Below are 15,948 nucleotides of genomic sequence, written 5' to 3'. Positions count from 1 at the left end.
GGGCCATTCTGGTGATTAGGTGATGCAATGCAAGCCAAATTTCAGGCGATCACACTGTCACCCAGATTTTGTGGTTACAGTGTCAGTTCCATGGGTGATTGTCTTGTCACATTGGGTGTTTCATAAGCAACCATTTCCTTGTTGAGGGAGACAGTCTCCTTTTGTTTTTATTCTTCCCCCACAAACTCAGGGCCGCCCTTCGGGAGATGCCTTTATCCAGATGAAGTCTGCCGACAGAGCATTTATGGCCGCGCAGAAGTGCCATAAAAAAACGATGAAGGACAGATATGTTGAAGTCTTCCAGTGTTCAGCTGAGGAGATGAACTTTGTGTTAATGGGGGGCACTTTAAACCGAAATGGCTTGTCCCCACCGCCATGTAAGTTACCATGTAAGTTTCCTTGGGTCTTGGCGCTATTCTACGCTCTACGCTGGTAGGTGCTTAAGCTGCTTCCACAACTTTCTGTGTCCCTGGTTCTTTGTGAGGCCGGTGAAGTGGTTACGGAAGGCTTTCCCATCTGAAATCGGTAGTATCTGGTAATCATTTAAGACCTTGGTTGTGGACACCCGTAATTAGAGATGCTACAAATACTTCCTTTCAAATTATATTCTTGCTTTTCCAGTGATAAGCACTTCATTTCTCAAGCTTAGTGTGCTCAAGATAAGCACTGACTCTGGGAGTCAACATGGCTATGTCAGTATTATAATGTGCATTTCTTGGTAAAATGGAGAGTATGACTGAAAATTTAAATTAAATAAAATTCCACACACACTGAGCTCATCTTAAAAGATGCTTTCATGCCCATCTGGCACTTCCTATATTTTTTTTGGGGGGGGGGGGTCACGTATTCTTGTGGAAAGGATACTCTGAAGAGCGATTCTTTTGCTTCACAGGATATCTACAAGAAGCAAGTGATTCCAAAATAGAAATGCGTGAATAAATTAGCCAAAGTTCCCATTGGATCTCAGCATCAGTGCTTAATTCCAAGCCCCGCTCTTGCTCATTGACCCCTGCGTGGAAGCCTCCTGAAATCCTATCTGGGGGGAATAAGCCCTTCACTCTAGAGATCGAGTTCTGGCTCTTGACTGTGGAGCCTAGTGGGCGTGCAGTGTTAGGACGTGGGTCATTTTTACACAGCTTACACTTTTTAGATGGCATGTTGGGTATCTTAAAAGACTAGCCCGTAGAGTACAGTGCAAACACACCTTAGAAAGTAAATTTGGATTTATGTAGTTGATGTTAATAAAGTATTTTAGGATGCCGCTTTCTTGTAAAGCAGGATCCATACTGCCGAACCTGTTTGATGTCAAGTATAATCCACAGACTACTTGGTGGCGCTTAATCCTTTTTTCACCCCCTTGATATTTCTTAATGCTACTATTCCGTTTACCTTCTGCTTGCTCTGGGTGAATATCTAAGTTCCTGAATGAGCTGTTCACATTTGAAAAACCATGATGAGGTTTATGAGAGTATCATTGTAGTGTTACGTCTCCTGTCTGCAAAACACAAGCGATGGCAGTCAACCATTGTGATCGCCTCTTGTGCTGCTCATCGGGCAAAGGAGGATTTCTTTATTGTGAACAATCCAAAGTGTTATGTAATAACCTTTATCCTTCTTTCACTTTCTTGCTCTCCCTAGAGGAAAATTGGTCTTTGTGGACTTTTTCCTCATTTAAAATTCAGTCGTTGTCGTTTGTTTACTTGGGGTTTTTTTTGTTTGTTTTCAATCAGTTCCAATTTATACACCCTAATATTAATGGATGTGTTTTTTATTGTTGGGCTTTTTCCCATTAATGTGTGATAAAATTCATTACAGAAGATTGCATCTTTCTCCAGAAACTGAAACGTAATTGCAACTTTTTATTAGTCTCAAGGACTAATGCAGTTAGTTACAGGGTGACTGATTATCATTCCCACTAACGTATTTCTTGTTGAGTACGTTAAAGAAATAACTGCTGATCTCACTGCTGTTTTAAAGTTTTTGTCAGTTTGAAGGATCATTTGCAGGTCAGCTTCATTTTTCTAGCTAACTGCACATCCCAATCCCTTGAACATAAGAATAGTTATCCTTATATTTGAGAAATACCAAATATTAACCTAATGTGTTTATTTGCAAACCTCTTCCACCTTCCCGTTTTGAGGCAGAATAGATTTAAACTTGTTTTGTGCTCTTGGTTGATTCCAACCTTCAGTGGCCACTTACGCGCCAGTAGAGCTGCACATTGGGTTTCATGGCTTGTGAACTGCTGGCTAGTTCCTTCAGACAACTGACCTGTGGGGTAGCCGTGCTAATGACTTGATGACGGTGCCACCAGAAGGTCTTTAAGGTGTATTCATTCTAGAAATGCTTGTCTTCTTGATATGCCACACTGTAGTTTAATGAATTCCATGTGGGTGCTATAGCATTGACTTAGAATTTTTCTGTACAACTTATGTGCCTCAATTTGTCCTGTTTGTCCTCCTATAAGCCCCGGAATCATAACTGTAAGAAATGTGTAGGTGTTGAACTTGAAATAAGTCAGTAAGCTGGTCTTTGGTCGAGGCACTCATTCAGTGTAGTGCTTAATTAACTGGTCTCCAGAGCATTAGATGCCAACGTGACTCCAACTCAGGACGGCTGGCATCTGCGTGATGGCAGGACTCTGCGGTAAGGATTCTCTGGGCTGAGTGTTTTGGAAGTAGGGCTGCCGCCAAGCCAGTGCAGTGATCGCCCCCCTGAGACTCCCGTGTAAGTCCATGGAATTGCAGAACGTGCTTAAAAGGGTTAAAGAAAGAGCCTTAGACTTCATTTTGGAGCTTTTAAATATGAAAAGGCCATGTCTGTGTGCCTGGTATTGAAGCTATATGAGCGGGGCTAGGTCTGAAAAGTACCGACAGACGCCGCAAGCTCAGTAGACAGCCCAGCTCTCTCCCCCGTTGGGTACAAACAGCCTGCATAATTGTCAACACCCCACCTGCTTAAGTAAATGGCAAGCAGGTGTGAGAGTTTCTGGCCCCTAAAATCTTGGAATAATCAGAAAGTAAAGAATATTTTTTTCCTCTTGTCCCTGTTTAATCTGAGTAGCTTTTAAATCATCTGATCTTTTTGGAAGACTTGCACATTATTTATATGAAGCCATCTCCTAGATTGGATTTTTTTTTTTAATAGACTTGAAACTCGAGGTAACTTAAAAACGAATCTCTCAGTTGACTGGGGGTGAGAAACACACAGCTGATCTACCACCTGTTGCTTCAGTCACTTTGGACAGTCTGTACCTTGCATCACACAGTATAGTTGTCGGGCCAGTCGCTTTGGGGACAGTCTGTACCTTGCATCGCGCAGTACAGTTGTCAGGCCAGTCGCTTTGGGAACAGTCTGTACCTTGCATCGCACAGTACAGTTGACCCTTGAGCAACAGGTTTGAAATGTGGATCCACTGAGTGGGGATTTTTTTCTTTTTAATATGTTAATGTTAAAAGAGTGTTTTCATTTATCGGGGAGGGGGCCAACAACCCTGAACCTCCTGTCCTGCATTGTTCAAGGGTCAGCTGTAGTCATGATACCACCGAATGATGTTTTCCCATAACTTTTTCTTAGACAACTCTACTGCAGAGATAGATGACAAAAAAGAAGTAGCAACATACTGTTCCCAAATGAAGAAAACAAGGTTTTAGTTTGAACTTTTACTAAAAGTTAGTCCTATATGTCTCTCCTCAAAGGGTTGCGTTGTGGTAACTGGCGTTCAGAAGTACAGAGAAATGCTGCACGGCAACCATAAAGTTCCACAAAGATTTCAAGCTTGCACGCTAAGACCAGTTCTTTGGGTTGATGGAGTATGGTTTTGGAGATTACCTCTTAGGGTTACCTATATAGTTGAACGGGAATGGCACGGGGTGACATAAAGAACCCTTTCTTTTAACTTTGTTTTAGACTAGTGGTCTCATGGCCTTAATGTTACTACATTTATGTTGGCTGATGAAAATGTGTCTCAAAGTCTCTCTCTCTGCTTATTTAGGCTTGTCTCCTCCCTCCTACACATTTCCAGCTCCTGCAGCAGTTATTCCCACGGAAGCTGCCATTTATCAGCCCTCTGTGCTTTTGAATCCACGAGCCCTCCAGCCCTCCACAGCCTACTATCCAGCAGGCACTCAGCTCTTCATGAATTACACAGCGTACTATCCCAGGTTAGTCTCCGAAGGACAGAAACAAAGGGCTCCTTTTATAAACCAGTGACTGCGCTCACAAAAGAATATTTGTCTTTATGGGGAAAGGTAGCATGACAGCGAATAGCTTCTTGTTGTTTCAAAACGGACTGGCGAGTAAGTTTTCTTTTTAAACCATATACTGACAACATAATCTTTTAGGTTGCCTGTGTATACAACTTAACATTTTCGTAATCTCTGTCATAGGCAGGCAATGGAATGTAAATGAATCACAAAGCAGGACATCCATGATGGGAATCATTTTAAGGAATTATTTTAATTCACAGTAAATGAATACATGTTAAATTTTTCTATAACCCCATCTAGAACTGGACTCTTGACTACTTTCTGCGGGTAAACATCTTTTTAAATCTTTGATTTGTGTGTCTGTACTGAGCCTTCAGAGGGTAGCATGTATATAAGACGGGAATGCTGCGTCAGTGTGGGGAGCTGAGAGAAGTTTTCGTTTCATTTCTTCTAACTGGGACAAGTCACTTAATCTTTTTGGCACTACAAATATTTGTGGGAGCAGGAGGGCAGAGGGGAACTCCCTTCAGTCTGATTGCCTGGAATTCTAACTGGGTATATGAAGGGTTTTCCGAAACTTTGTGGGGAAATACCATTGTCTTTTCATTTATCCAAAACAAACTTTTTAAGCCCCAGCATATATCCTCTCATTTAAAAATCTTCCGCCAAAAAATGGGTTAATTTTGTAAAGTCAGATATATATGGTATATGTATATCAGATATGAAATATATTTTGATGTAACAAACACTGCTCAGAACTAAAATGAAGTCGGTATGGATGGCTGGTATTCTGTTGGGTGGACTGAAGCTGACTCATTCTTCCGTATCTTGGCTGTTTGTGTCCTTCCACCGCTACCTTGAGTGTTCCAGTACTGAGCAAGAACTCGTGGTAGCTTGTAGTCACCGTGAATTACTTTTTTTGCTTTCATTGGGAAATTTCAAAACATTCTTTAACACTATAGAAAATTACCGTATATACTCGAGTATAAGCCGAGGTACCTAACTATTACCTGGGAAACCAGAAAAACTGATTCACTCGAGTATAAGCCTAGGGTGGAAAATGCAGAAGCTATAGGTGAGTTTCAATAATCAAAACAAAATGAAAATAAAATCACTAAAAATTGAGACATCAGTGGGGTGATGTATTTAAATATTTATTTTAAATAAAAAACATAAATAAAAGGACAAGTCATTTAACATTAGTAAACCAGCACAGTAAGTGGAAAATAGGTTCAACAAAAACAATAAGTTATCAACAATGATACCTTAAGAGTACTATTCCCTGAGCTCAATCAGCAACCAAGCTAAAATGTAAAGAGTTAAAATCCTTCAAAACTGGATTCCTCATCATCATCCATATCCCAAGCAGAGCTTCAGCTGGTGTGAGGTAATCATAGACGCTGTCCTCACTGATATCGCCGTCATCACCATCACTGCTGTCATTTTCATACAAGGCACAGTCTTCACTGCCATCCGTAGCATTACTAATACTACATTTCTGGAAGGCACGTCCGCACCATGTCTTCTGGAATGTCTTCCCATGCATCTCGAACCCACTTTGCTATTAACTCTATGTCAGACTTCATGAGATTTTCTCCTTTTGTTAGTTGGGCTTGACCAGATGACATCCATTCATGCCACATCCTTCGCACACGGTCTTTAAAAGGCTTATTCAAAGATAAATGTCGTAGGACGGCTCTGATTGGTTAGATGTGAGTAAACAAACATTCAAAGAATGAACAGCGGAGAAATGGCAATCACCTGCGAGATAACAAGCGCTCATCCAGTTACCTCGGGACCTCAGCAAGATGTTACGCCTCTCTGGGGTATCACTGACCCATGTATAGGCCGAGCTCCAGTTTTTCAGCACATTTATACATGAATATATACAGTATATATACATGAATATATACGGTATTTTCTGTTCTACTGGGAGAAGAACAATAGGGAGAAAGCCATTGACCTAGTCACCTGGTGGTGGTTTTTAGACTCAGAAGCACCGGTAACTTCCTGGTTGAGTGTCGTGTCCACAGCGATCCCCAATCTGTTGCCTTCCTTGGACCCTACCTAGCACAATGACTTGCCTGGTGGTGTCTTCTGGTTATGAGGAAGCTCTGTGTCAGCGTGTCTTACGTCATGAGAATGTCAGGGGTAGACTGTACTTACCCTGATGGCTGGGCACAGTCTGTTCTCATGCCCATGGTACACTTGGGCACACCATCTGATTTCCACAGACCCCTAGCCAGAGCTCTGTTAGAAGTAGAAATCTTTTAGAAATAGTTTCTCAGCACAATGAAATGGGAGTCTCCGTTTTGAAGGCCCCAGTGTAGAAGGAACTGACATTCTTGGTCTATTCTAGTGTCTTATGAATTTGGAACCTGAGTGTAGGTGGATTTTTTTTTGTACTAGAAATTTAAATTTTTATGTGCCCATTGCTATTATAATGTTTCTATAGGACACTCTTAAAAGTGGAAATTATGAATTAAAGGATCATGTGTATTATATTTAAGTTAATAAACCTAAATTTCCCCTTATCGTGTTTAATTATTTTGTTTACATTTCATAATTCATGAGTGTTCTATGCTCTAATCTATACCGCTAAATTTATAAAGCAGATTTTAAAATAATAAAATACATCGCCCGCTTTTGTAAAAAACCAGGAATGTACAACAGGACATGACTATGGGATATTTGAGGCTATTGAAATTCTGTCATTGACATTAATTTCTCAATGTTAGCAAATTGAATATAATTTGGTTATGAGGAAAATTGTGGAATACTATACACTAGCATAAAAGGGTATTAATGAGAAATTTGGCGTCTAATGAAATGACACCAGGCTGTGGTGGCACCAAGGATACGTGGTGGTGGTTGGGAATGGTGGGTTCTCTGGCTTTTCTGCCTTGTTGACACAAGCCAGAGAAATTACCAAATTTCCACTGCTTCTCAGTAAGAATTCAGTGTTGCTTTCACAGAGGCAGTAGTCCTATGCGAATCTAAAGACTATTCATATAGTGAGCAGTTGAGGAATTTAAGTTTTAAATATGCTTATAATTATTTGAAACATGACATAAAAATGATCAAATGCAGTAGACTCCAACAAAACAGTCACTTAGTCAATAACTGATAACATTTAGTTTTAATTTGTAAGTCTGTTATTTATCTTTTTTCTTAGGAATCTGAAATCCTCTATAGCTAATATAACTTAGTCCTATTTGACAGGTGACTTTTTAGAGGATACTTAAAAAAATTCTGTGCTTGAATTCCTTACCTTTCTCTGAATCTTTATAAGTTTTATTTTATCCTTCCTTCTGTGTGGACAGAAAGTCCACACATTCTTTGAAGCTACTCCTGTGTTTAACGTTTTCTCTTTGGTTCTATACCCAAGCACTCCTTAATCCTTTAAATTAATGGGATGTGATGAAAGTTTTCTAATAACTGAGTATTCCATTTCCCATGGGAAGTATTAAATATCCCAGAAAGTGACTAATTAATATGGATCAGTCAACTTTAATTAATTGAAAAGCTTTTCTACTTATGTTTTAAATTGTTTTGAGAGTAAAATTTACATACCATACAACCTACATGAGTGTGTTGCCATTAAGGAAGACCAATTTTTGAATATTTCCATTTCTTGAAAAACTTGTGCTCTTTTGTAGAAACACCTGAACCCTTGCCCTTCTGTTGAGGCCTCTTCCACCATTGAGCAGCCAACAATCTACATGTTTATAATTTTGTCTCTTCTGGATAGTTCATATAAATAAAATCATGTCATCTTCTGTGACTAGATTTTTTTTCCTCCACTTAACATATTTCAGTTTTTTGGCTCTAAGGTAGCATGCTGCTGTGAGTAATTGTGACTGTTCAAGTTATTTTGTGTAAATAAGTTTTTTTGTGTAAATAAGTAATTTCAATGGTCTTGGAAGCAGCAATCAAGAAAGCAAGTGACCTATTGTTTTGAGGCAAATCAGCTGCAACAAGACCTATTTAAAGTTTTAAAGAGCGAAGATAGCCCTCTGAGGACACAGGTGTGCCTGGCTGAAGCCTTGGTGTTTTCAGCCCCCTTTACGCATTTGAAAGCTAGACATTGAATAAGGAAGACCCGAGAAAGAATTGAGCTCATCTGAATGGTGGTGGTGGAGAAGCCGGGGGCAGGGGCCATCCATCACACATGCTCAGAATGCTCCTTAGAAGCCAGGTTGGTCAGGTGTACTTTTTGTACCTGTCAGCAAACACCAGTCCCTGGGAAAAGAACATAGGACATAGTGCTTGGTGGGGAGGTTTGGAGGAAAGGAGGATGCTTGAGGTGATGAGATAAACACTGCGGTGGCTGCAACCACGGGCTGAACTATAACAATTGATCTGTGAGGCCGGACCAATTTGAAGGCACCTAACAATATCTAGAGGAGCCCTGGTGATGTCATGGTTACACATTGGACTGCGAACCACAAGGCCAGTGGTTTGAAACCACCAGCCAGCTCCATGGGGCTGACGGATGGAGCTTTCTACTCCTCTCGAGAGTTACAGTCTAGGAGACTCACAGTGGCAGAAGGTCACTGAGTCAGTCTTGATGGGATGGCAGTGAGTTTTATTGTGTTTGTTAATAAATGCCTGGAGCCCTGGTGGGTTACGTGTGGGACTGCTAGCCACAAGCTCGGTTTGAAACCACCGGCCACTCCTCAGGTGAAGGATGAAACTTTTAAATCTAGTAAAGAGCTGTCGTTTCAGAAAACCCACAAGAGGAGCAGTTGCACTGTCTTTTGGGGTCACTGTGACTCAATGAATTTGAGAACAGTGACATACGTTGAATGGAACTGCTGGGTGATGTGGCTTTTACCAACATGGCATCACCATGTTAGATCTCCGGCTGTATGAAGCACACTACCCATGTCTCTGCTTCCCAGTTTAATTAGTGGTCATGGATTTTGGATTTCCTCGTTGTCTTTCCTTAGTGACTGATGATGATTATGTTATTCCTTTGGGCTATCTTTTATCTGGAGAAATGAATATTCAGCGTTTTTTTCATATTATAATTAGATTGTCTATTATTGAGTTGTAACTGTTCTTTGTATATTCTAGATGCGAGTCATTTGCCAGGTAGTTTGCAGGTACTTTATCTCTTCCCATAGGTTGCCTTTTCAACCAGTCAAATGGTTAAATGTCTGTAGAAGCACAAGAGCTTTTAATTTTTATGAAGTTCAGTTCATTTTTTCTTATTTGTTGATCTTGTAGTTAATAAAAAGTTACGACAATTTCCTTCTAAATTTTGTGTCATTTTAGCTCTTATACTAGGGTGTATGATCCAATTTGCGTGAAGGATTTTGCATTAGGTGAAGCAGTGCCTTAAATTGGTTGTTTTGTGTTACCTAGTTTTCCTAGCACTATTTATTGAAAACTATTCTCCATGTAATTGTCTTCACAGCCTTGTTCACAAGCCTCAATTTTAATAGTTTATATGTGGACTTAATTTTATCCTGTTGACTTATCAAGTCTACCCTCAACGCCAATGCCGAAATTTCTTGATTACTATAACTGTGTACCAAGTTTTAAAAGTTGAAAAGTATGTTTTATTCTTTTCTAAGAGAATTTTGGCTGTCTTGGCTATTTTGTTTCCATGTAAGTTTTAAAAAGCCAGCTTGAATTTTGGTAGTGGTTGTGTTTAGTTTATGCATCAATTTGGGGGTGTTGCCATTTAAAGAAGTGGTAGCATTCCATAGAAGCGGTCTATGTTCCCATTTATATAGATCCTTTATTTCCCTAAATGATATTTTACAGCTTCCACTGAATAAATCTTTTTTTAAATTTTTGATCATTTTATTGAGGGTTCCTATAGCTCTTATAGCAATCCATACATCCGTTGCTTCAAGCACATTTGTACACATGTCGCCATCACTTCCAAGATACTTTCTTTCTACTTGAACCCTTAGTATCATCAGCTCCTCCTTTCTCCCTCCTTCCCCTCTCCTATCCTCCTGGTGAAGCCTTGCTAATTTAGAAATTATTTTTGTTTTCATATTTTACAACGTCTGCTGTCTCCCTTAACGTCTTTTAAAAATGTATCCATACGTATTACTAGCCTTTTCAGGTTGTGCATTTCTCATGGATAGAAATGCAGTTGATTTTGTGTATTGGTCTTGTAACCTGTAACCCTACAAAACTCATGTAGTACTCTTAGTAGCTTTGGCAGTAAATTCCTTAGGATATTCTGCTGCATAAAACGAGTTCCTATTGACAGCAAAATGATTTTTGCCTCTACCCTGTCCTGTATTAAGGTACTCCCTCGTGCTGATTCTTACTATCTCGATGGTGAAAGGTCTACTGAATTTTCCGCGTGGTTCCTTCTGCACAACCACAATAGTCGTTGCAAACATTAACAATGGGAACCCAAGTTGTGTTGTATTTAAGCCTCATCCAAATAGTTTCTATTATTGAATCGTTTCTATAATTGGCATAGCCTTGTGTTGCTAGTTGGACTTTTTATTCTGCCATAATTGTATTTTCATTGCATTTTAAAGGTACTTGAGTTTGGACATTTGGCTTACAGGAACTCTTTTAAGCAAGACAAATAGAATCCTGGAATGTTAGGCTAGCCATGAAACTAAGTTGTATCTTATGGAAATGGCCTGGTTTTTCTATCTAATACAGATATTTTTAGTATCCAGTATTGAAATACATGGGGCGTTAGTATGTGAGGCTCGCTGAGCTACAGTTGACTCAGTTCTTGGCATTTGGTGTACATAAATACGTGTTTGGATGGCAGTTTTGAAGGGAGAAGGCATTGAGAAATGGGGGTGGTTGTGTTCTGGTTTGATGGAGAGCTAACTGGATGTGCAATGTTTGGGAAAGTAATTATATTGTGTTTCTGCCTCATTAGGAGGAGGAGGTGTGGCTGACCCAAAGTTCTGGCATTCTGCTTCTGCTCATGCTGTGCTGATTAACTTGATGTTCTGCTTTTAAGAGTGGCTTTTTATTTTTTTAATAATTAAGTGGTTTGGCAGTTATGGACACGGCAAGAGAGAGGACATAACTGGTGGCATTTTATAGTACAGGAATGCTTTTAATATGTTAAATAGTTGAATCTTAACAACCACCCTGTGAAACACACAGCTCACTGACATCAATTCGATTCCAACTCACAGTGACCTTATAGGACAAGATAGAACTGCCTCTGAAGGTTTGTGAGACTAATTTCAGGCCAATAGAAAGCCTCATATTTCTCCTGCCGAGCACCTGGTGATTTCAAACTGCTGACCTTGCAGTTAGCAACCCAGTGCACAACCACAAGAGTACCAGGGCTCCATGAGACAAGCTTGGAAGGCGTTACAATCACTGCTGACAAATGAAGGAGTTGAAGTTCAGAGATATCGATTCATTCAAGGTGACTGCTAGTAAGAAGAGGTGGTTGGGCTATCAGGCACCTCTGGTACCTTTTCTATTAATCCGTCAGATAGGATTGTGTGTGAAAGATTACAAAATGTTTTTATTTTAGTTCCTTGTTTTGGAAATGGAACATTTACCTCCTTAGAAAGATAAATAAGGCGAATGTCTAAAACAAAGGGTCTGTATTACCCCTTAAACTAATGTAAGGCGTTCAGTTTGTTTTTAATTGTTCCTATTTCCCTGTCTGTGCTTTGTTTTTAATTGTAAGGATGAGCATCAGCTGTAGTAGTGGAAACCAGGATGGATAGGGGTCAAAGGTAAAGCTGGCATAGTTAGTCCTGACCATAGTTACTCTCTCCTTGCCATGATCTATGTATTTTGAATTTTCTAACCTCCCATTTCAGTTAGGTCTTATTAAGTTATTGATCATGGGCCCTATCTCTGATACTTTGCTTTCATGCAAGGTGGTGTTACTGTTTACTGTGAAATGCGTGTGTGTGTGTGTGTGTGTGTGTGTGTGTGTGTGTGTTAAGACAGTTGATCTTTTGGGAAGAATCACTTCAGAAATGTTCGGTGTCTATGGCTGTGGCTTCTACGAGCCCTTTGTCTTCTTGCTTTTTCCTGCCAGTAGTGTTCCTGATGCCTGTCTGCTAATCATCAGTGAGCGGGGCTTGGCAGGGGTGCTTTGTGGTTGAGTGGCTGTGATCGTTTAATTCTTCCCTTCCTCTTTTCTTCCAAGATCTCAGTGAACACTGGATCCTTGAGGCAGCCTTGCACTTAGCTCTGCTTTGACGTCTAAGTTTCAACTTTGGCGTTTGTGGAAATAAGAACCAGAGGCTCTAAGCCGTTTTCTACTTGTCTCGGTACAGCAGCGATCGTATTTTCCACACATAACATGCGTATGTAGATAGCATGCACTGAAAACTACCATGTAGAGAGTGTTTACAACACTGTGTAACGTACCCACATTGTTTGGCTAGAAATACGGTAGCTCTAGAAAGCGTGGAAAAGATTACCTTGAGAAAGTCTGTTTTCCTAAGTAACTATAATGTTTTTAGACTGAATATTCAACGTTGTCATTCCTATTGGTTTACTGTGCTTTCTCTCCCTTTAGCCCCCCAGGTTCGCCTAATAGTCTTGGCTACTTCCCTACAGCTGCTAATCTTAGCGGTGCCCCTCCACAGCCTGGCACGATGGTCAGAATGCAGGGCCTGGCCTACAATACTGGAGTTAAGGAAATTCTTAACTTCTTCCAAGGTTACCAGGTCAGTAGCTTGAAGAAGGAAAAAGAAAAAAAAAGTACCCAGTGGCCTTCTTCCTTCAGTTGATTTGTCTAAAGAATGGAGCCAGGAAAGAAATGAGAGTCTTTGAACGCTGTGTGTGCATGTTCTGTTGGATTTGCTTATGGACACCAAGCCAGGGGAGGCGAGTTGTGTGAATGCTCGTTTGTGACAAGGTGAGGGCTTGCTTGCTTTCTGTTAGCTCAGTTCTTCCAACTTGCGTCTGTTGGTGCTTCTCTGGAAATGGGGTTAGTGTGGTAAGAGCATCATAGCCCATAGCAGTACGTTTCGGATTTTCTTTTTTCAATTACAGGATTGGCTGAAAAGGTGTTTTCCTCAAAGACTGGTACACTCTGTCACGAAAAAGCACATAAACATTCCACTTCCTTCATTGTTAGAACAAATATTCATTAAAATATTTAAAAAGTGAATGAGGCTCCTGCTTAAATCATAAAAATAACATGAACTAAACCAACCTACAGCCATTGGTTCAATTCTGATTCAAAGCAACCTTGTCTCTTTGGAGAAGCAGACAGCTGGTGGGATTGAACCAGTGACTGACCTTGCCCAGTTAGCATCAGCAGGGCGCCCTCCGGTGGCTGCGCAGGGCACTCATCTCTCTCTGCAATGGGCTGTGTTTATCAAGGAGTTGTTTTCTGGCTTAACCCTTTCACGACCAGTTTATTTTCTACCTTATTTTTGATACCATATGTTTTCATCAGTAGAAGACATGCTGAATCAAGGAACGTTTCCAAAATTTTGTTATGAAATGTGGATATTGATACATACTATGGGGACCACATGTGTCCCTCTGGACTCACTACCTTCCAGACAGTTCAGGGCACTGGGTGTATGATATTTGCGCAAATCTGGGATCATTGTGAGAAAGAGACTTCCAAGCAATTCACAGAAACTTGGGAATAGAAGACATAGCTCCCACTCAAAAAGCCCAGAGAGAGAGGTTTTGTAAGAATCACGCCTCCAGGATGACACCGTAAACCCCAGGAGAAAAAGCAAAGGGGGCTATTCTATGCCCCGGGGAATCCTGAGGGGGCTTCTTGGAAAGAATCCCTTTACAGTGAAAAAAATCTCTTCTTCACACCTCAAAGGTCATAGTCACAGGCGACCTGAGCTCTTTTACCTGAGCTCTTATACCGCTCCACAGTCAGGAGCCTGCAGCCTTTCTTTCCTGCCTGTAGCGATGCCAAACCCTGTAGCCATGGAGTCCACTTGACGGGTAGCTACCCCAGAAGGGCAGAGTAGAACTGCCCTGTTTCCAGGGCGAAGGCCTTATAGGAAGCCAATATTCATATTTTTCTCCTTCAAAGCAACTGGGGGCTTTGAGACCCCACAATTTTAGTTAAAATTGTCCTCTCTCCTCCTGGAACAGAACTTTGGTCAAGTCTTTAGAGTTGAGAAACTGCTCTGGGCTTGTAAAATAGCTTTCGTGCATTTGCAGGACAAGACCGTACAATCCCATAAAGGTTGTGCTTGCGGACACGGTTCCACTATTACAGGGACTTTACCAGCTTGGCATCCATGAATCCTGGGGGGATTGTTATGTCAGCTAAGATGATCCCAGTGCTGAGGTGATGTGCCCCCAAACCTTTCAATTGTCTGTCTGGGTTTTTTTGTTGTTGAGAAAAGCTAACAAAAAATATTTTAATTAATAATGGTTATAGTACAGAATGTTCATAAGTGAAAAAGATACACCATGTTTTAAGTAGTTAAAAAGTTACATTTTTCTTACCATTTAAGTTCATACATGAAGATGATTGGGTTTAACCATTTGGGAGAGCGGGGTGAAAGGGGAAAATGTGCATTTATCTTCAGCTAGATGTGCTCACTGGATGCTCTGTTATTTATATGCTAGGCCCGGTCCTAATTGTCTTTCTAACAAAAAATGGATGTTTTCTGAGAAATCTCTGACTGCTAATAAACATACAAAATGGACCAGAAGCCATCTTCTTTAAAAAATTTTATGACTGATGGTTATAGTGCATTCTAAAGATCCCTGACGGTGTAGTGGGCTACACGTTCAACTGCTCACCACAAGATCAGCAGTTTGGGAGAAAGATGCGGCTTTCTATTTCCATAAAGATTTAGTCTCAGAAACCCACAGGGGCCCGCGCATAGAGGGCTGGTATGAGTCTGAGTTGACAACGGCAGTGAGAGAGTTTCGTGAAGAAAGTGTCAGGTGTTCAGTGTCTCCATCTCCTCACCCCCGTCAGGATGTCTTGGCTCTTCTCTAACAGTTATGCGCTTTGAGGAATATAAAGCTACTTTCCAAAGTTGATGTCTGTATCACTTAAATCATTAGATTGGGAAAGAGGAGAAACTTTTGCCAAAAACTTTTCTAAAAGCAGTTTAATCTCGGAGAAAACCTTTTTAACTTTTCTTTTAAGGTTGTTTTAATTTGTCACTGTTGAACTTGTAAAATCACACGGAAGAGACTGAAGTGTTTTACACACACATTGGGAATGGACCGGAACAAAACTCCTTCTAAGAAGGGTGTGGTGGCTATTTTTGGTCGTAATTTATTTTAACTAAAGCAGCTAATAGTAATTCTTTCTATATTTATAAGTGAAAAGTTGACATACACCTAAAAATTGATCTAATATAACATCGCTTTATAGCTATTTATCTTTTTAGTTACTTCTGGAAAAGCATTTTAGGTCAGCGTAGGGTTGCCAGTATAACTTCAAATATATATTGAACAAGGCATTTGGCTTTGTTTTTAAAATGCATAAAATTTCTTAACCAAATCAATATGCTAGGATTATCTAGAAACTTCAGTGATCTTAGATATTCAGAATATCAAATTATTTTGATATATCCTTGAAACAATGTATCACAGGTGTTGAGAATTATAAATTCAAAATCTTTCACATCATTTGCAGTAAGCTGCCTCTTTGTTATTTCCAGTAATTGTCAGTCATTCACGTCATAGCCATTTGGTACATGGGAGCACTCCAGATCCGCTGTGGATTTGTCTTATGGTTGGACAATCACTGGAGGTTTTTTTTTAATGTTTTGTTTTAAAAGTACCCCCCCCCCCCCGATGTTTATTACTCTTACAG

General features: G+C 40.3%; 1 protein-coding gene across 1 annotated transcript in view; it reads left to right on the top strand.

Annotated features, from left to right (window-relative positions):
* ESRP1 (epithelial splicing regulatory protein 1) overlaps positions 1-15,948 on the top strand; it is a 62,739-nt gene that overhangs the window by 26,853 nt on the left and 19,938 nt on the right. Inside the window, exons 12-14 of the mRNA XM_075550826.1 lie at positions 191-377; positions 3,995-4,163; positions 12,703-12,853. Coding sequence (XP_075406941.1) covers positions 191-377; positions 3,995-4,163; positions 12,703-12,853 — 507 coding nt within the window. The remainder of the gene's footprint in view (positions 1-190; positions 378-3,994; positions 4,164-12,702; positions 12,854-15,948) is intronic.

This window comes from Tenrec ecaudatus, chromosome 5 (assembly GCF_050624435.1).
Source record: "Tenrec ecaudatus isolate mTenEca1 chromosome 5, mTenEca1.hap1, whole genome shotgun sequence".
Classification (NCBI taxonomy): Eukaryota; Metazoa; Chordata; class Mammalia; order Afrosoricida; family Tenrecidae; genus Tenrec; species Tenrec ecaudatus.
The sequence above is the reverse complement of the archived record's forward strand: the minus strand, read 5'-3'. Positions and strand labels throughout refer to the sequence as shown.